General features: G+C 34.2%; 1 protein-coding gene across 1 annotated transcript in view; it reads left to right on the top strand.

The window, feature by feature from the left end:
* Positions 1–2109: 2109 nt before the first annotated feature.
* The window catches only part of LOC143233313 (AMP deaminase 2-like), an 85488-nt gene continuing 67916 nt past the window's right edge, over positions 2110–19681 (top strand). The window contains 3 exon segments of the mRNA XM_076469443.1: positions 2110–2624; positions 8636–8789; positions 10405–10600. Coding sequence (XP_076325558.1) covers positions 2530–2624; positions 8636–8789; positions 10405–10600 — 445 coding nt within the window. The 5' untranslated portion in view covers positions 2110–2529.

Genomic DNA, 19681 nt, shown 5'->3' on the forward strand with positions numbered 1-19681 from the left:
CTATAGGTAAATTTGATATTTCTGGTTAAATAGGAATAGTTAGATTTAAACTATATTTATCAAACCTTAAAGTCAGTTGGTTGAAGAAAATATATCTTGATGGAAGAATAACTGCTTGTCAATTCATGCATCTAATATGTAGCAACCATCCAGCATCTAATCCATGTGCACTCACACACACACTGTTTTTTTTACTTTCATATAAATAGAGATCCTCTTTCTTTTATAGTGCACATTATGTCCAATTTCTCTGTTTCTTATCTCAAAACTCAATCAATTAATTAAATTGAGACTTACTTTGCAATGTATTCTGCCAGTTATCCTGTTATAGAGTAGAACTACCTAATACTCTGAGGAAATTTGTTACCCTGTGAAAACCACAACAAGGTGTGAGAACACAGACAGTAACAACGTGCTGAGTTTCCAAAATCATTTTAATATAACTTATTCAATCACAAATTAACATTTATATATGGTCATATTAATGTTTATGGTTAATTTGTATTTCTTAAAATTTGCATAGCAAATATTTTTGTTGTTTTCATCAATGTATTTAAGTTAATATTTAAACTTGCTAGTTCCAGAATATATGATAGTAACTTGTATAAGTCAGATGATTAGCAAAGTGTATGTCTTGTGTAATTTATGTTTTTCCTCAAAAACAGGATAAGATATGAATTTAAATGTTTCAATCACCATGAAATTTTCGTATTTATCTTCATAATAATAATAAGCTGACTTAGTTAATAATATTAATTTTGAAGTAAAAAGCATTTAATTTCTACAAAAAATATTCCAGCTCTGAAATAAATGTTGAAATATCACTTGATACCTTTAATAGATGTGCTTGTTTGTTTTCTTATTGCAAAGCCACATTGGGCTATTTGCTGAGTCCACCGAGGAGAATCGAACCCCTGATTTTGGCATTGCAAATCCAAAGACTTGCGACTGTACCAGTTGGGGACTTATTGAATGTGTGTACTTACATTTGTTAATTGTGAAAATAATGTGTAATAATGCAATGTTTTTGCTTTCTGTACTTGTACATGTGTTTTTCTTAAAGTTTAAATACTGTGGGGTAGTTAGCCCATAACAGATGGTGGAACATAGCTCATAGTAATGCACAATAATAGTGAAAACATTTCAGACTTACATTGGATTAGATTAAGATATGTTAATTTTGAAAGTGCAAAATATTTCTAATTACAGAATTGAGTAAAAACAAAGACATCATTTATTAAAGACCATGGTATTTTCCAGTAAGGGCACATCAGGTACAGACTGAAATGGTTTGTAAATAGGTTTATGCATGTTTAACCAAAGAACCAGAAATAAATTTAGGATTGACTTTGAGATGAGTGGAAAAGAGCTTGAGTTGGTTTGGTAGTGTAGAACTGTTTTTAATTTTCCATTTATTTCAATACTTTCCAGGTTATATTGTTTTTTACAGTTTTCACAGACATGCAAAATTTTGCATTTTTTTCTGGATCAAATTAATATTTAGCTACAGTGAGGTGGGATGCAAAGGTTGAATCCATTTTCCTTAATTTCAAGTTTCTAGAATGTTCTGTAATTCTTATTTCTATGGAATACCCTGCTCGACCTGTTTTGTGAATTTAGAAGAGTTCAAAATGATCAAGTCGATGTTTGGAACCTGTCCAAAGACAAAACCCATCACCAATGTATCTGTATCAGTATTTGATATGCCTTATATTATTTTCATCATTAGAGAGTGAATGTAATGTTTATTCAACTATGTACATACGTATATATATAGTATTCAACTTTTGCAGAAGCTGTGGAGTCGTTGGTAAATTCACAGTTACTGTAAAATCAGCTGTACAAGAAAATTTCATACATGAAAGTAAAGGTTATAATCAACCATTGTTTTCTATTGCACTGTATGAATATATCTTGCCAAATGTCTTATTTAAGTATTACTGTTAACTGCATTAGGTTTTTATGTCACAACTGCTATTTTTATAAGATGAAGCGTCTTATTTCTCATGTTTATACCTTTAAAGATTACAATGCATAGTTTCATGAGTTAGGGTACCCTTCTTGTTAACAGTATCTTTTTGCTGTAATTTTCTTGTTTTACATACACACGTATGCATCTTATGTCCTTCAGCGAGATGTTTCTTAATATTTCATCCAGCTGCTAACACTCAATAAATGCAAGTGGTTTATTTTTTAAGCTGCTTTGCAGTTGGAAACTTGTACAGGTGCATTTATTTTACATATATTTATATATATTTTGAGTGTGCATGTAAAAACTTATTATACAGGAAAATAAATGCTCCATTAGAAGAGTTTAATGCATAACAGGTATATTCACTATATATTCTTTTAATTAGGTAATCTTCCTCAGTATTTTCATTTTAAAAGTTGCAAAACTTATGTTGCAGCTGCCATAAAACGAATCATAATGAGATAAAGGAGTAAGACATTTGTTGTGTTTGTAATATTTCAAATTATGATTACATACGTACGGCAGAGACAGTTTTACAACGTACCTAAGAACACATCATGGAGAATGAGTGTTCAGCACTGTACAAAATGCCTCACTTTCCCATTGAAGTACATGAACATAAGAAAGCTATACAAAAACAACTATCAACAAGGTAAGAATTTTGCTGCTGTAAAAATATCAAATAAATAAAAGTAAAAAAAAAATATATTGGTTATAAATATTCATTATATAAAGTTGTTTATTAATAGTTTAAAATATCTTCAATAGAAAACAAATGTATGTATGAGTTTCATTTTAGTTAGCACATCTTGAGCCAAAATAATTTAAAAGGAACATATTTATGGTAACAAGTCTCTTTTTATGATATGCTCTTCCCCATTACATGAATAAATGTATCTTAATTCTACAAATGAAGAAAGAGCAAATTGCAGTTTTAAATAGGATTATGGACTATCCATATATAACATACTGTTTGTTTTATATATTATTTAGTTAAAGGTTTATGCATCAAGATCATACTTGTGTTTCCTTCTTCATATGTATAAATAAATAATAATATTTCATTATAGTGAATAATACTAGATGTTTTGCAACTAGCAGGATACATTTTCGTGTATAATGATATAGTTTCAATCATTATAATTTTTTGTCCACATTATCTGTTTTTACCCATCTCATAGGGCTTGTAGTTTGGCTCCAAGTTTTTTTTATCTTTTTTCATAGTACAACCTTTTAGTTAATAGCTCTATCTCTTGACCAATATGAGATCTAATTACAGCTGTGTCTACAGAAAAGTTCTTGTGGTTTTTCTCACAGTTATTTTAATATTTGAAGTGGTACTTTTACAAACTGGCTGCCATTGTTTTCAAAGTTAACATTATGTTTATTTTGCTACACATTTGGATAACTATGAGGAATTTAATACAGAGATAAAACTTCAAAATTTTGTGTTTTGGGATCTCGAGTTCATCACTGTGTCACTGGGAAGTTTGCATTAAGTCTTTATTTATAAAAGAGTCATTTTAAGTAAGTTTCATGGTGAATTATGTGTGTCAAAACACTTGCTGTGAGAACCACGACAGTGTTTTTAAAGATTCTTACAAGGTTTCCCTTTAAAAAATTAAGAAAAACATAATCTCTTAAAAAAAATTATAAAAACCTCTTTATGATATTCCACAATTAATTATTTAACTGTTTCAACAAAAATATGTGCAGTCAGTCCAGTTTAAAACATAATTGTATAATGGTTTTATTCAGAATGTTAAGTGAATAATTGCAGTGAGTAATTATTCTAAACCATGGTGTTATATTGAAGTGTTCTTCTCACAAATTAGAATGTAACAAATTATGTTTGACAAAATTGATATATCTTTTGTTAGGAATACTAAAAAACTGTTTATCTTAAAATGTACAATATTACATCAGATTGTTTTTATTCTTTACAATACTACCATTTCAAAATTGATTTTTGTGTCAATGTAAAATGTGAACTAAAACTTTGGATTCCAATATGATACCTTATCTCTCTCGCATAATAGTTTTTCTCATTCGTTGCTGCCCTCTGTGTGCACAAATTAGTTTTTCTCATTCGTTGCTGCCCTCTGTGTGCACAAATTAGTTTTTCTCATTCGTTGCTGCACTCTGTATGCACAAATTAGTTTTTCTCATTCGTTGCTGCTCTCTGTATGCACAAATTAGTTTTTCTCATTCGTTGCTGCCCTCTGTGTGCACAAATTAGTTTTTCTCATTCATTGCTGCCCTCTGTGTGCACAAATTAGTTTTTCTCATTCATTGCTGCCCTCTGTGTGCACAAGTTAGTTTTTCTCATTCGTTGCTGCTCTCTGTATGCACAAATTAGTTTTTCTCATTCGTTGCTGCCTTCTGTGTGCACAAATTAGTTTTTCTCATTCGTTGCTGCTCTCTGTGTGCACAAATTAGTTTTTCTCATTCGTTGCTGCCCTCTGTGTGCACAAATTAGTTTTTCTCATTCGTTGCTGCCCTCTGTGTGCACAAATTAGTTTTTATCATTCGTTGCTGCCCTCTGTATGCACAAATTAGTTTTTCTCATTCGTTGCTGCACTCTGTATGCACAAATTAGTTTTTATCATTCGTTGCTGCCCTCTGTATGCACAAATTAGTTTTTCTCATTCGTTGCTGCCCTCTGTATGCACAAATTAGTTTTTCTCATTCGTTGCTGCCCTCTGTATGCACAAATTAGTTTTTCTCATTCGTTGCTGCCCTCTGTGCGCACAAATTAGTTTTTCTCATTCGTTGCTGCCCTCTGTATGCACAAATTAGTTTTTCTCATTCGTTGCTGCCCTCTAGGCACAAATTAGTTTTTTTCTCATTCGTTGCTGCCCTCTGTGTGCACAAATTAGTTTTCTCATTCGTTGCTGCCCTCTGTATGCACAAATTAGTTTTTCTCATTCGTTGTTGCCCTCTGTGTGCACAAATTAGTTTTCTCATTCGTTGCTGCACTCTGTATGCACAAATTAGTTTTTTCTCATTCTGTTGTTGCCCTCTGTATGCACAAATTAGTTTTTCTCATTGTTTTGCCCTCTGTATGCACAAATTAGTTTTTCTCATTCGTTGCTGCCCTCTGTATGCACAAATTAGTTTTTCTCATTCGTTGCTGCCCTCTGTATGCACAAATTAGTTTTTCTCATTCGTTGCTGCTCTCTGTATGCACAAATTAGTTTTTCTCATTCGTTGCTGCTCTCTGTATGCACAAATTAGTTTTTCTCATTCGTTGCTGCCCTCTGTATGCACAAATTAGTTTTTCTCATTCGTTGCTGCACTCTGTATGCACAAATTAGTTTTTCTCATTCGTTGCCGCCCTCTGTATGCACAAGTTAGTTTTTCTTCCCACTAGCTTTGATATTCTTATCTATCTGATGTATTTAATATGGTATAGCTACACTGTAGCACGCAAATAAGCACACATCACCTCTGCCACCACCAGTAGGAGTGTGACACACCCTTTTTTAGCATTTAATTCTTTCAGTTTTTGTTACTGTAGGTTGTTAATTTTGGTATCCTCAATTGAATGTGTAGAGTTTGAAGCCTGAAAAACTACAGGTTGAGATGCAGTAGTAGTGCTGACTATAGTGGTAGTAGTAGAGATATGAAACTTGGAGGTCTTTGGTTTTAGTACTTCACAAATTGGAATCTATTATATGGCCTGTGATGTCTCCTGAACCTAGACCAGATATTCTTTTTCATGGTGAATCTGGATAAAAAGTTGACAATTTGGATAACCTTTTTTCATTTTCTTTCTTTGCTGTGCAATCCTGTCTTCCACATGCAGATACTCCAGACAATCTTCAGCTTTCCTTATTTCATCATGAAGTCCTTCCTCACACTTTGGTACATATTAACTCTGGGTCTTAAAATGACAGAGGTAGATGTTGAGGATGCATGCTTTCACATCACTAATTTCCAAACATTTAGACGTTACCTTTGTTTTATTCACAAGGGTCAAAACTGTCAGTTTGATGCTTTATCATTTGTTCTGGTATTCACACCCCATGTATTTTATTCAGGTGATCAGGACCTTTGCTTGACTTATTCTGCAGTTCCATCATTACATGAATGACTGACTGCTGTTAGTTACATCCCTTAGGACGTATCTTAAGCACACTTAGTTACTTCTTTGAGATGCTGCTTGAGTGGATTAGCTCATTAAGCTGGAGAAATATTGTTTATCACATCTCAATACCTTATTCACTTGGGGTGTTTTTCAACTTCTATTTCAGTTGAGCTCAGCTTCTCCACTTCATTTGTGAGTGATGGAACCATTAGATCTCAAGGCTGAATCCTCTTTCTTAATACTGTAGGTGAGGTTTTTTTCTTTTTTAGGGACTTGGGCATCTATAGAATCCCTCATTCTCTTATTTCTTGTTCACATGTACAACTTTTAGTGGATGTTAAACAGTCAATGGAATGTTGCTTGTGATTACCTTGACTTTAATATCATTCTCCCTTATCAATGCAAGTTGATTTTACTTAGTGGAGCAACAGAGACAGCACCATAATAGTTGTTTCTCTTCCATCTTCCCATCTAGAGTTGTATCTTTTTATGAATGCTTCTCTAACAGGTTGGGAAGCAACTATGGATCACAGGATATTGCTGGTCATTGATGTTTAGGCAAGTTGACTATGCACTAAATGTGCAGGATCTTCTTCTTGTGCGTTGGGATCAATTCCTACCTTTAACGTCAGACAAAGTGATAATGATCCATTGCAACAATTCAACCATTGTCTCATATGCTCAACTGAGAGTGGAACATTCATTCAAGTTTGCTGTTTTTTATGAATGTTTGAATTCCTATTCTTGGTCTATTCACATTGCATATGCCTGCTGATGTATTGTGTTCTGGATGCTCTGAATCTTGTTGCAAATTGATTGTCTCTCCCTGACAAGGTTCTCCCCACATAGTTGTCTCTCAATCCTCACCATCAGTCAGAATTTGTCCCACCTTAACCTTTATGCCTGTCTTCTTTCCCAAGTTTTAACCATTATCAAATCCACTAGGTGTAAGATCCTTCTCATAGAGCTGTTTTAGAACGCTCGACCTTGGTTACCACTCCTTACCCTCTTTCAGTAAGTACTTCTTTTACCACTTCTGATATCCCACTTCTTCCTTACCTATATCCATTTCAAACTGTACCAACTCATTGATTATCATGAGTAAAGCAGTATCAAGATAGCTGCTCATCCTTCTGATCCTGGTTGAATAAATTGGGACCAGCCTGCTTTTAAAAATTGGGTTTCATGGTCACCCATTCCACTTCCTCCAGTGTTACATTCCTCTGGACTTCATACCATACATGGAGTGTGGTAGCCCTTGCTTATTACCAGCTCATAGCCATTGGAGTGGTGACCATGAAGGCATCCTTCTGAGTAAGTTCAGTCCCATCAAGTTGAGTGTATGGTGGTGGTGGTATGTTGATGTAGATGGTGTGAACCAACCTCCTACTGCAGACTAAAAGAAAAATACCTTATTCTGTCTGGTTATGAACTGAAAGTGATCAACCAATATAAAATTCACTCCTCTGGCTGGAGACTCCTCATCCTACTGCTACCTGGATGTCAGTTCCTGTGTGGTTTGATGTTGAATTAGAGCTGGACCAACCAATATGTACCTGGTAGGGAGCCTTTCTCTTACAATAGATTGGAATATAAATTATCATTACTGCATGGTTTTTTATTTGACTGACACACACAGTGTTGCATTCCCTCTTCCTACAGTTGCTTGAATGTCAGTTTTTGAGTGGCTTGGTACCCTGATTGGATGACAGGACTGAAACTGTTTTCTTCTACTTCCTTTTCATGACATGAAAACAATAAGGACCTTCTTTCTACCATAAATTAAGCAATAAATACCCAATGCTGCTTGGATGTAGTTGTACATTTGATCCACTGATTACAGTTTGTTTCCTATCCACTCTACAACATTTGGCACATCAAATCTAGTATTGGATATACTTCCTTTCTGCCAAAATTAGCAGCATTTATTTTCACAGTGGGTAAAGAGTATACCTGATTCAGATATAGTGTAGTCTCTTACAGGTGTGTTCCTCTAAAGAGGGTTGTCGCACTTCATGAGATATCTTCAGATGTTTTCCAAAGGGAAAACATTGAGGTAAATTTTGCATAAGTTCCTACATTGGTTTAGTGTGGGATTTTATCTATTATATGAGCATAAGGAAGTTATTATATTAGAAGTTATGATTTTCCTAAATGAAAATATATTTCTGATAGTTAGTTTCCTCTCTTAAACTTTCCATCTGTACCTTACTTCTGGTGCTTTTCTCGCCTAACTTTGAAATAAGATGCCATGCTTTGCATCTCACAGCTACAGTACAACATGTTGCATGTCTCTTTCTGGATGATCCTGAGGTCCATTCTACTTTGTTAAAAAGTATCCCTTTGTTTTCCAGTGCCATTAAGCACAAGGGATATCAATCCTATAGGCATTATCTAACTCTAAAATTTTTCCAGTTGAGTATATTTGTAAAGTTTAAATGTTCAGTGCTACTATTAGCCAATTAGACTAGCTTAAGTCTCATTACAGTAGTTTTCTTGTATGAACTACTTAGTGAAGTTTATTCAAAGTAGTCTTGGGATTATTTTAATATTTATTTTTTGTTATTATAAAGAGCACAGATAAAACTAGAGGAAAGGCATAGCCATTTTGATGGTGAAATAAAATCAGACACAGATGGTTTGATGGTTCAGAACAGCTGGCGTAACGTTCATGACTTTGTTCCTAATTTTCAAAGGGTTTCCATCAGCGGAGAAGAAACTTCTGGTGTAAGTATTTTGTCTGCTTGTTGTTTTGCTGAATATCAGATACATTATTTAAAATACTTTTAAGGATAACTGTTTCGCTGCATTCAAACTATGACATTGCCATAGAGTTACTGTTGTTATATAATGTTAATAACACTTCTGAGTTCATTTCTGGACAAATATGTAAGATGGTTAGTTGTGTTATTTGATATAGATGTTTCAGTAGTATATAAAAGTTAAATAAATGCAAGTTTTTGTAATTTAGTCTTTTAAAAAACAGCAGTGTGTGATAAAAAAGATCCAGATTGATATAGCAATACATTAAGATCTCACTGAGGACACTTGAACATACCCATAATATGTGGAGACAAAAGGTGAGCTGGAAGATGATCATATACAAGTTAGTTCAAAGTGTCTACAGAGTTTCACAAAGTATGGTTAGAAAAATTTAGACTTGCTTTTAAGCCACTGATGCTGTTAGATAGAGAACAGGATGGGAGTAGACTGATGTTACAAATGTGGAAGGCTACTAAAACCTAAACTTAATTTACTAGCTTCTGTATTATTGTAATATCTACAAATAGGTATTCATTATTCAAGTATCTCACAACTTTTCTTACCAAGTAGCCAGCAACCTTACATTTTTCCCTAAAAATAGCCTAAATAATACCTTGAAAAGTTGGTGTAAATCATAAAATTCATGAATACTAATTTTGTACATGCTTACAAGATGACACATTTATGACAGTCTCTGTGTCAACTTTGGATAATCAAGTGTTCATATCTTCCATTATAAGATCTGCTACTTTATCCAATAATGAATTATTATTATTTTTAATTTATATTATTTATATTATTAATTGAGGTCTTGACAAACATCTTTGTTTGCACTTTTTCTGGTGATTCATTTAAAGTCATTCTGTGATTGTTAAATACAAACTGTTTAAATAGTATTATCTGAACAAATACTTAACCTTGCATCCATGTATTATTACGAAAAACATTGTAACACAAGGCATCAAGTTTATGATTGTCTAATCAAACTACCGTACTATTGGATGCAAGCTGACCACTGAGCCTAAATAAACTGATGAACAAATCCAACACATTCTCCAATAGTTTAAGCTAGACAGAGTATCTTTAACCGTAGATTAATGTCAGCCCTTTTACTTCCATGGTGGCAACATACATAATGGTGCTTGTATCAGGAAATCCTGTCACAAAACAGGATATGTTTATTCCTGCATGTAGTGTTGTGTTAATCCACAACTGAATTAAGTGCTTCTTCCTTTGTGCTCTTACCATCACTGGGAAATCACTTTGTGCTGGAACACCTTTGGCAACTGGACCTGGGAAGCTTTGTGTGTGACTGTTGAGGTTGTAGGTCAAGACGTTGGAATAATCTCAGGGTAAAACTTACAGCTGCATTTATAATGCTCCATGTGTTTGTGTGGGTTATATATATATATATATATATGCATGCATACATTATTTTTATTATTTTCTGTTTTGCTCTTATTATTATTCACATATGTAGAAAAATTTATGACATTTCTTTCTAATATCAAAATCATTTGTCATAAGAAGTCCTCAATATTTCAGGTTTGTTTCATGTAAATATTGTATTTACTCTCAGGTTCCAACCGAAGACTTACACCAGGCATCTAAGTTTTTAATTGAAGCTTTAGTGCTACGAAAGAAATATATGGACATTTCAACTCAGAGTTTTCCTTCTTTAACGTTTCGATTTTTGCAACAGTTGAAACATGATGTTTGGGACACTAGCAATATTTTTATGGAGTCTAACCTGGCTGAGACTTTGAGTGGTGAAGGTAAAAGTTAATTTATTAATAACACAAAATTAGTGATAGTTACTGTTTTTTATAACTAGTAAGCAAAAATTTGTATGTGGGATGAAAAGTATGTTATCACTATGCTTTAAACCAGAAAAAAGGAAGAACTTATAATACTAAAAAACTGTTAATTATAAATACATATTTTAATATTCACAATGTTTCAGGCCAGGACACCTTTCCTCAGGTGGTGTTCAATTTGTTATCGCAGGGGATTACCAAATACAAAACAGTTTATATGAGCATCATACAAACAGATGTAGAGTAGCATACATGTGAATCATTATTAAATCAATATTATTTTAAAATTAGGGTATATTGACATATATACAATAAAATCTTTATTATCCTTGGCAGTGTAGATAGGCAAAAATTTCAGTTAGAAAAAATTTTCTGTATGATATTATGTTACTGTTATAAAGTATGATATTCCTATATTGTCTTTGACAATAACAGTTTTAAACAATAATAAATTTTTAAAAAACTTTAGGTTTAATAAAAAAGTTGTAATTACAGTATTTTAAACATGAATCACAGTACAGGCAGCTAACAATCGAAGCTTGCTGGCAGGAACAAACAAAAACGAAGCTACAGCAGTGCCACAAGGCTACAACTAGCATTTCTGAAGACATTGGAATTTTCATTTGCATGAGCTTTCCAGATACGTGGATAATTGGATAACAAAGATTTTTTTAGATATATATATATATATATATCTACTCATCATTATAAATAAAATCAATAATTGAAAGTTTAGCTCAGACTTGTGTACAGAGGGAAAAAAGTGATAAAAGCTTTGTGTGATAATATGTTGTTAGAAGAAAAAAAATGTTCAGTTATGAACAAATTCTGCCACAGTTACGTTCCAAAATTATTATTAAGCTTGGTTTTATCGTTTTTTACTTCATTTGAATTATGCTATTAGAGTATGGTTGGGAAAAAATACTTTTTGTGTAACTGTGTGAGGCAGGCCTAGTTAGATCATGTTGTACTTGGTTGTATAAAGTTGTTTTTCTGGCTAAATAGGGCATTGTTTGTTAGGCTGCAAGTGAATGGGCAAAAAAAGTCATAAAAATATAATTATATATAAATGAATATAAAGGTGCTTAAATCCCACACATATAACATAAAACCTAGATCTGATTACTGATTTTAAAGATAGGCTTCTAATTTTATGGTGTGTTATAAAAGTTATTTTTATACATTTAAAAATAGCTGGTATGGATAGAGAAAGCGCTAGTAAAGGAGCGACAAACATTTCGACCTTCTTCGGTTGTCGTCAGGTTCATGTCAGGTCAAAAAGTTGTTCGCTCCTCTATTAGTGCTTTCTCTACCCATACCAGCCATTTTTAAATATATAATTTCTCTACAAGTGGGTTTTCTCGTCATCATGGGAAAGTTATTTTTATTGGTATGCCATTGGTTGTGAGCATAGTGATTCTGCATGCAGTATTTTGGAAATTTAACCACAGATGATATTTATATAATAAAAACTTTATATGGAAGTATTAAACGAATGTTGAAAGACATTGAAATGTACAGAAATGGTCGGTGGTTTTTACTGTTTCTTCAGAAAGAGAAATGTTGCAATTAAATATTTTATAATAGTGAAAGCTCGAAGTTCTTACAGATGGCTCATATGAAACTTTATTTTGACCAAGTTTCATCCAGTAATGGAATAAGTTAAACTACTATACAACATAAACATTGAATTGATGATACAGGTTGTTTTATTCAGAATTGAACACATACACTTAATATTGTAAGTACTTTTGTAATGTATTTATATCTGTAATTGGGACATTTCCATGATATGTTATGGAAATTAAACAATAGTTTATGATGTATAAAGCAAAATATTTTTGTAATTTGCATATATTTCTGTAAGGAAATGTATATGTATGCTCGTGCTCTCATTTATGAATGTCATAATAATTTTATTTATTTTGTTCTGGCATTTTGTTCAGAGACAATTAAAATAATATTGTCTTTCAATACAGTACTTCCATCCTCTCACAAGCTTAGCTATTCTTGTTCATTGCTGCCCTCTATATGTAAAAGTTTTATTATGCATGCCACAAACCTTCCACATCTTTCTTTTGGAATCAAATGATTCTGTTGTGTCTTTCATCCAAATTATCATGTGTCACTTCTTCACCAGTAGGAATATAGTGTACTCATATGGCATGTGCAACTCTACTAAACTGTTGCTTCTTGATTGACAGCACTTGCAGTCAGACATTTTTAAATTATTTGTCTGGATTATTATTTTAAATTGAATTTGTTCTTGGTGTAGTTTAGTTGAACGTACTCAGTTTTTTGTAAAGCACTCAGGTTCAGTTCCCCTTCTTCTGGGTGCATTTATTTCTTACTTTAGACACTTTTATTGACTAATATGACATGAATTCTGAAGTTCATGCCATCACTTCAGGAGTCTCATATTCAACAGGCACTTTACCACAGGCATATGGGTTAACCTTTATCTCCAGATAATGAACGTGTTAAACCCAGGCAAACTAATGAGGACTTTGAGCACCTGTTTTCACTTCCTGAACTTGCCATGCCTTATCCATACTTTTCCTGAGGATTCTATTCAGCCTTCCACAATTTATTGAACTTTAATTTTCTAGCATGTGATGTTTTATCCCTTGCTCTTATATCTTGTGACACACATTTTATATTACTGCATGAAAATACTTCCCAAATTTATTTGGGTTCATGCTGAACAATTCTCCTTTCAGTTGGGTGATGGTGTTAGTATGCCTCATCTTCAATAGGCTTTGGATCAGTCTGCCTACATGTATCATAGGACTAACTGTCCATATTTTATCCAGTAACTGTAGGGTTTGGTTTTACACATTTATAGAGGTGAGCTACAAATCTCCTATTTGTTTCACCCATGCTCAATAACCCTACCTCTATAATACCCTCACAACTCTTTTATAGTAAATTTCACAATCCACCTTCTGTCTGAAACTCTTTACAGAAATTTTGAGGGATTTACTGGGGATATCCCTCCCTCCTTACTTCCATTTAGGCTCACTTGTCATCTTCAGCTCTGGCTTTGCAAATGTGGTTTATCTATTGTTGGGACATTTTAGGTCCTGGTGCTACCTTATCTTGAACCCATTTACCTGCTCCTTAAGTATTTGTGTGTGGCTCTTTTTTTAAGAAGTTTTGTCTTTAATATTGGCTCATAATCCTTGGAGTCATGGATGTTATCTGTTAGCAACAATTTTCCCTTTTACATCTGGTAGTCCATTTATCTGAGTCAGAGCTGAGCACAGCACTAGTTCCAGTTTCCTGTTCTTCCCCTTTAAAGTCCTCACTTGTCCTTCCTCCTTGTAGTGCCACAATTCATTGTTTTTATCGATGACATACTGTATATTGCCAACAGTTTTGGTGACTAATTGGCATGTTCAAGCTCAGTGGGAGCTTGACTTGCAGCCTTTGTTCATTGATGGTATCCTTTCACCATCTTTTTAAAATTCCATTTCTTGCCCCACCTCCCTTGCCCCAGGTACCTGTTACTTTACCTTCATCTTGACATCCTCTAATTTGTCAGCATCTATCAGTGGTATAATACATGCCATTTTCATCCCACAGACTATCACACTTGTTACACATCATTCACTGGGGTTTCACTCTTTTCTGCTTATGGTTCCCAAAAAGATCAAATAATGGAGGTTTGTCATCAATCTTACTTGCCTCAGTTGTTTTGTTCACCTCATGCATTTCACCATGGAAACTTTCCTCACTCTTCGGTAAGCATTTTCTCTGGGTCTATGGATGACTAAGTTAGATTTCTGCAATGCTTACCTGCATATTCCTATCTCTGTATGATATTGACTTCATCATTGTTTCATCTGTTGGGGTGATGTACCAATTTCATGCCCTGCCCTTTGAGCTGGCTTCATAGCTTCAGTTTCTTATCTTTTATGTTGAGAAGTATAATAGATTTACCATTGTGCATTTATTTTGATGCCTATACTTATTTCTATGTAGTTATCTTTTTTATATGAGACATATATTCTTGACTGTATATTGCACAAGTCCTGCCTGTTCTTGATCTTTGTAGAACATTCATGTGTGTAAGAATCAACAAAGTACTAGGTTGGTTTGTAATATACTATTGATTGACAGTATTGTTGTGAGTTTTGGTGAATGTTCTGAAGTCTCACAGGATTGATGTATTAAAAAAAAACCTACACGCTGAAAACCAAGAAAATATTGTTGGTCAGCTACAATCACTGTGTTATAGGCCTAGGAAGCTATAACTGTAATTAATGCCTATTAAGCAGAAAACTACAGAATTGGATCAGGAACATTTATAGATTTCTAATGTTTCAGTGAATTACTTTGGATGTTATTATTTCTCTGAGGACACAGGAAGGAGTGAACTTGTAATCAGTGTAAGGTCAATAAAACTAGCTAGCTTAAGTGAGGTGCAACAATATCAACTCAGAATTAATTTGCTCATGGTGTACTTAGGTCACTGATAAAATATCCAGTTGTAGACTGGATATAAGACTCAGCCTTGTCTGTAAGTTTATAAAACTGTTGTATGTAAAGCATCATTTGTAGTAATTATTGGTAATAATTGTTATTGTAAACTGTATTGTTTTTATGTTTGTATATTAAAATATATTTGTGTTAAAAAAGGTATTGTTATTTGCAAACAAGAGTGTGCTCCCTTTAGTTGACTCTGCATGAGAAGTGGCATATTGCTTGAGATCTCTTGGATACTCCTCCATCCATTGTAGATCTCCTTAGGTAGGTAGACAAAACTCATGCATTGATGGGTGTACCACTTGTTTTTCTTCATACATATTCACATATCATTTAAGAATGATTCCTTTCAGAGCTGGGGTGTGTGGGTTAATCACTAGTAGGCTTCAGGTTATTGGTCTGTCAATGGATGATCTTTACATATCAACATCTTGGAGTTCCTTCCTGTTCATTGGGTCTTGGATCACTTTCTTCCTATTGCCAGGTGTTATCTACTAATGATCCATTTTAACAGCTCAACAGTGGTGGCATATATCAATCGAATCGAAAAGGAGACACTAAGTTAAAACCCCTTTGTTTTCAATATTGGGTCTCCTGTATTAGGCCCATGTGGAACACGTTAATTTAATTTCATGCCACATCCTGGGTGATTTCAACTTCATGGTGGATTGTCTCTCCAATCCCACCAATATTTCACCAACAGTGTTTTTTTTTAATTCTCTTGTTTTCAGGTGGCTTTGTAATCTGTAGGGTTTTCCTCACATTGATGCATTTGCCACAACCCTCAATCACCATTTACCTGTCTTTTGGTTCTCAGTACTTCATCCTCAGGCCTTAGCTATAGATGCTTTCAGTCAGGATTGTTCACACAAATTCATATTTTTATCCTCTTATCCAATTTCTTCATCAGGTAGTTTCCCTTATCTATATCACCCCATCCCAAGTCCTTCTGATTATTCTCTACTGACCAACTTAACCATGGTTTCCTCATTTACTACTACAGTTATCCTGTACCACTTCCCATGTTACCCAACCTCTTTCATAAATCATAGTTACTGGTTCTGCATCTTGTGCTTCATATCCTCCATCTTCATACCTAGCTTTTGTCCATTCCTTGATGAGGAGATCTGGTTTTTCTATTGTATAGTTTTTATTTGGCTCAATTCATCTGTTCTTCATTCTTGGATGTCTTTAAGTGAAAATGGAAAGTCTTCCACACATGAGACCAGACTCAGAATTTTTCTGCTGGTGTATCCGAGTTTCTTACATGGTGTTTTGACCAAGGATCTTCAGTCTTCGTAATTTCAGATTATCAGACAGCTCCCATATCTTTCATCTTTTGCTGTACCACAGAGTTTTCCTTTCAGCTGTATTTATCATGTTAATTCATTCTTTCTAGATTTGTTTGCCTTTCTTGGTGACCTGCTCTTCCAGATTTGGATATTAATGTGATTCTCCATTTGAACTTTTTTTCCTCATGTTTTTTTGTTTCACCTGTCTCTTAAGGCATATTCCTCTTCCTTGTGGTCTGTTGGCATCAGCAATCTGACTTGTTCATCATTGGTGTTACACAAACATTTTATCACCATACCTATCTTCTCCTTTATCTGTATCCTTCTTTCCTTCCTAAACCCTTGGCAGCTCATGGGGATAACTTCTCTTTTTATCTGTTTACCTCCCCTCTGTTTCTCATCTCTAGACCTGTCCAGACGTGGATAGACTTATATTTCATGTATGTGCCCTTTATTGTTATATTACTAGTACATTTTGCTTATGGGGTTCTTGTTCTCATCTCTTTATCTCATGGCAACCGTCTTTATCCAAAGATTTCTCTTCTTGGTAGGAAATCCTACAATTGAGCATCTGGACCATCTGTAACATGTTCATCTCCCATTATTTACATCATATTGCAGTTTTGGCTTACTCAGGACTTTGCCTTCCACCTGTAGTTGTACTTCATATCTTGGTATGACTCTGACAATGGGTATGTCTCTATTAATGCTTTTCTTTCAGGGCCTATTTGTCATACCTTCAATACATGGATCTTGTTCTGTTATGAACAGGTATTCTTTAACAATAATTTGCACTGTTTGCTATGTTGACTATCACTTCCTTACCATGGCTTTGCATGTTCACCTTTGAAATAGGGTGTTTCACAAGATCACTGTAGGAGAATAAGGTCATGACACTTGCTTCATAAATTGTCACTACTATCCATGGACTTTGTGGCTAAAGTAGAAAGGGATAGCTACCCATTTCTGTCATCCTTTAATTGAATAAACTGGTATGGCCTGCTTTTCACAATAAATTTCATGATCACACATTGCACTGTCTTGGGTGTCATCATTCTTATAGGAGAATAAGGTTGTCCAATGCATTCTCAGCTACCCATTTCTGTCCTTTAATTGAATAAACTTTTCTGCTTTTCTAGTAGAGTTTAAGCATTCTCAGCCCCCTTTTTTCTTCTAGTAGAGTTTAAGAGCCCTTACTTCTTACCATTTCCAAGCCAATGGGGTAGTCATCTACAGAGGAATCCTATAACCTTTTAGTTCAGAGTAGGATGTTGGCATTCTGCCAGTGTAGGTGATGTCATATCCTCTGATCTGTGATTAATCATATAACAGAGTGAGATGTCAAAATACAGTTCACCCCTTTGATTGGAAGCCATCATCCTTCTCTTCCGTAGCTGGTTTTGGATTTAGAGTGAACCAATCAACATAATTACTCACACAGGTTATGGGTTGTCTGTTTTCCTCTCTCACTTTCTCCTCCTGTGTTATGGATCACAGCAGGGATATGTGGGTTTGTTTCACTTCTATTCTTGACTCTCTGTATGTGGATGTTTATTGCTCTTTACCTGGTTCTGCCCTGTTTCACATGGTTACAGAAGCTGATTGCAAGTGATATATTTCCTTTAGATATTGAATGTCAAATTCCTGGATCGATAGCACAGAGCTAATCCTCTGTTGTTTCCAGAAATCAGAGTAGTTCTCAGTTCCACAGTTTTGGGTTTGAGGTAAAAATGGTAGGATCCTCATCCTATCCTCACCTGGATGTTGGTGACCTGTGAGGAGGTTTTGAATGCAGTTGACTTACCAAGTACAGTCTGCCACATCATAGGACTCATCCTTATTTATCTACCTTTATTAGTGTTGGATCGAGTTACTGTGTCTGTCTCCAGTTAGGATCACTTTCCTCCTACTCAGACATGCTCTTCTCATTTACCATCCTGATTTCTTACACATTACATGAATGAATGAGGATTATACCTAGATCAGAAATGATGCAATTCCTGTCTTTGGATCTGACTATCTACTCTGCAGAGGCATCCTTCAGATACTTTTGGGGGGTACATCTGTTTTTATTTTGCACCAGTCTCTCCTCCGATTCAGTATGGAATTCTAGCTAATCTTGTTGGTGGAGGGAAGTGCCATATCAGAAATTATAATTTTCCTAAACTGAAAATTTACTTCCTATAGGTATTTACCTCTACTCACTCTTCTCACCCTTACTTCTCAATCATTTGTAGTGTTTTCATCATCTGATAGTTCAGTAGAGGCACATAGATGGAGTCACTTGCATCACATGAATGCACTGTCCTCCTACTGGGAGGGGGAGAAATGGTGCATGATGATTTGCATGAGAGAGACAGTGGAATCATTTGCTTCCAATAGGGGGTACAAAAGACTTGTGGCACGTGTTATAAAAAGTTCACATATAAATGGCAGTAATGAATGAGAATAGCTAATCTTGTGAGTAGAAGTAGGTATCTATTGGAAATACATTTTCAGTGTAAGAAAACTTTAGAATGTAGTTTATTTAAGTTAAATTGTGTGATTTTGTTCTTATTTTAAACATTTATGATGGCAAGGGAAACTAAATCATCATGTTAATATTTGGGCTGCATTATACTATGGACTCTATAGCATATATTAACTCTTTTTTTTTTTTTTTTAATCCATATTCCCATACAAATGTAGTTAACATTGTCTTGGCTATATGAATACTGCATCCTAGAAGAATCTCAAGAGTTTGCTGATAGTTATATGCTGTTTAAATTACATGACAGAATTATGCATTTACCACAATTCTTAAGTATGTATCAGGCTTTCTCAGAAGTTTTCAGTTAAATCCTGATACATGCCCAATATATACTGTTTTTCTTCTGCAGCTATATTTTTATGGTTAGAGATGATAGAATTGAAAATAAAATCTGAATCAGCTGTGATTTTACTTGTACCTGAGGTTTTCCTTCTTATCTTCCCAGGAATATCAAAACTTTGGATGTCAAAGAAGACCTAATGGTTAAGAAGAGTTATCCAAACCAAGTGTTGAATACTTGTTTACTTTAAAGTTTGTGTCACATGCATGTATACATAGATGGATAAATTATGTAACAGAAAACAATAGGCCCAAAATGTTGGTCAAATGATTGTTGAATATTGTATTTAAAGATGAATAACGTGGTGTTATGAAAGAAAGTAATCAACCATAAAATCATAAATAACCAGTTTTTATGACTCTCACATTTTGTGGCAAAAACACCAACGT

The sequence above is a fragment of the Tachypleus tridentatus genome, chromosome 12 (assembly GCF_004210375.1).
Source record: "Tachypleus tridentatus isolate NWPU-2018 chromosome 12, ASM421037v1, whole genome shotgun sequence".
NCBI classification, from domain to species: domain Eukaryota; kingdom Metazoa; phylum Arthropoda; class Merostomata; order Xiphosura; family Limulidae; genus Tachypleus; species Tachypleus tridentatus.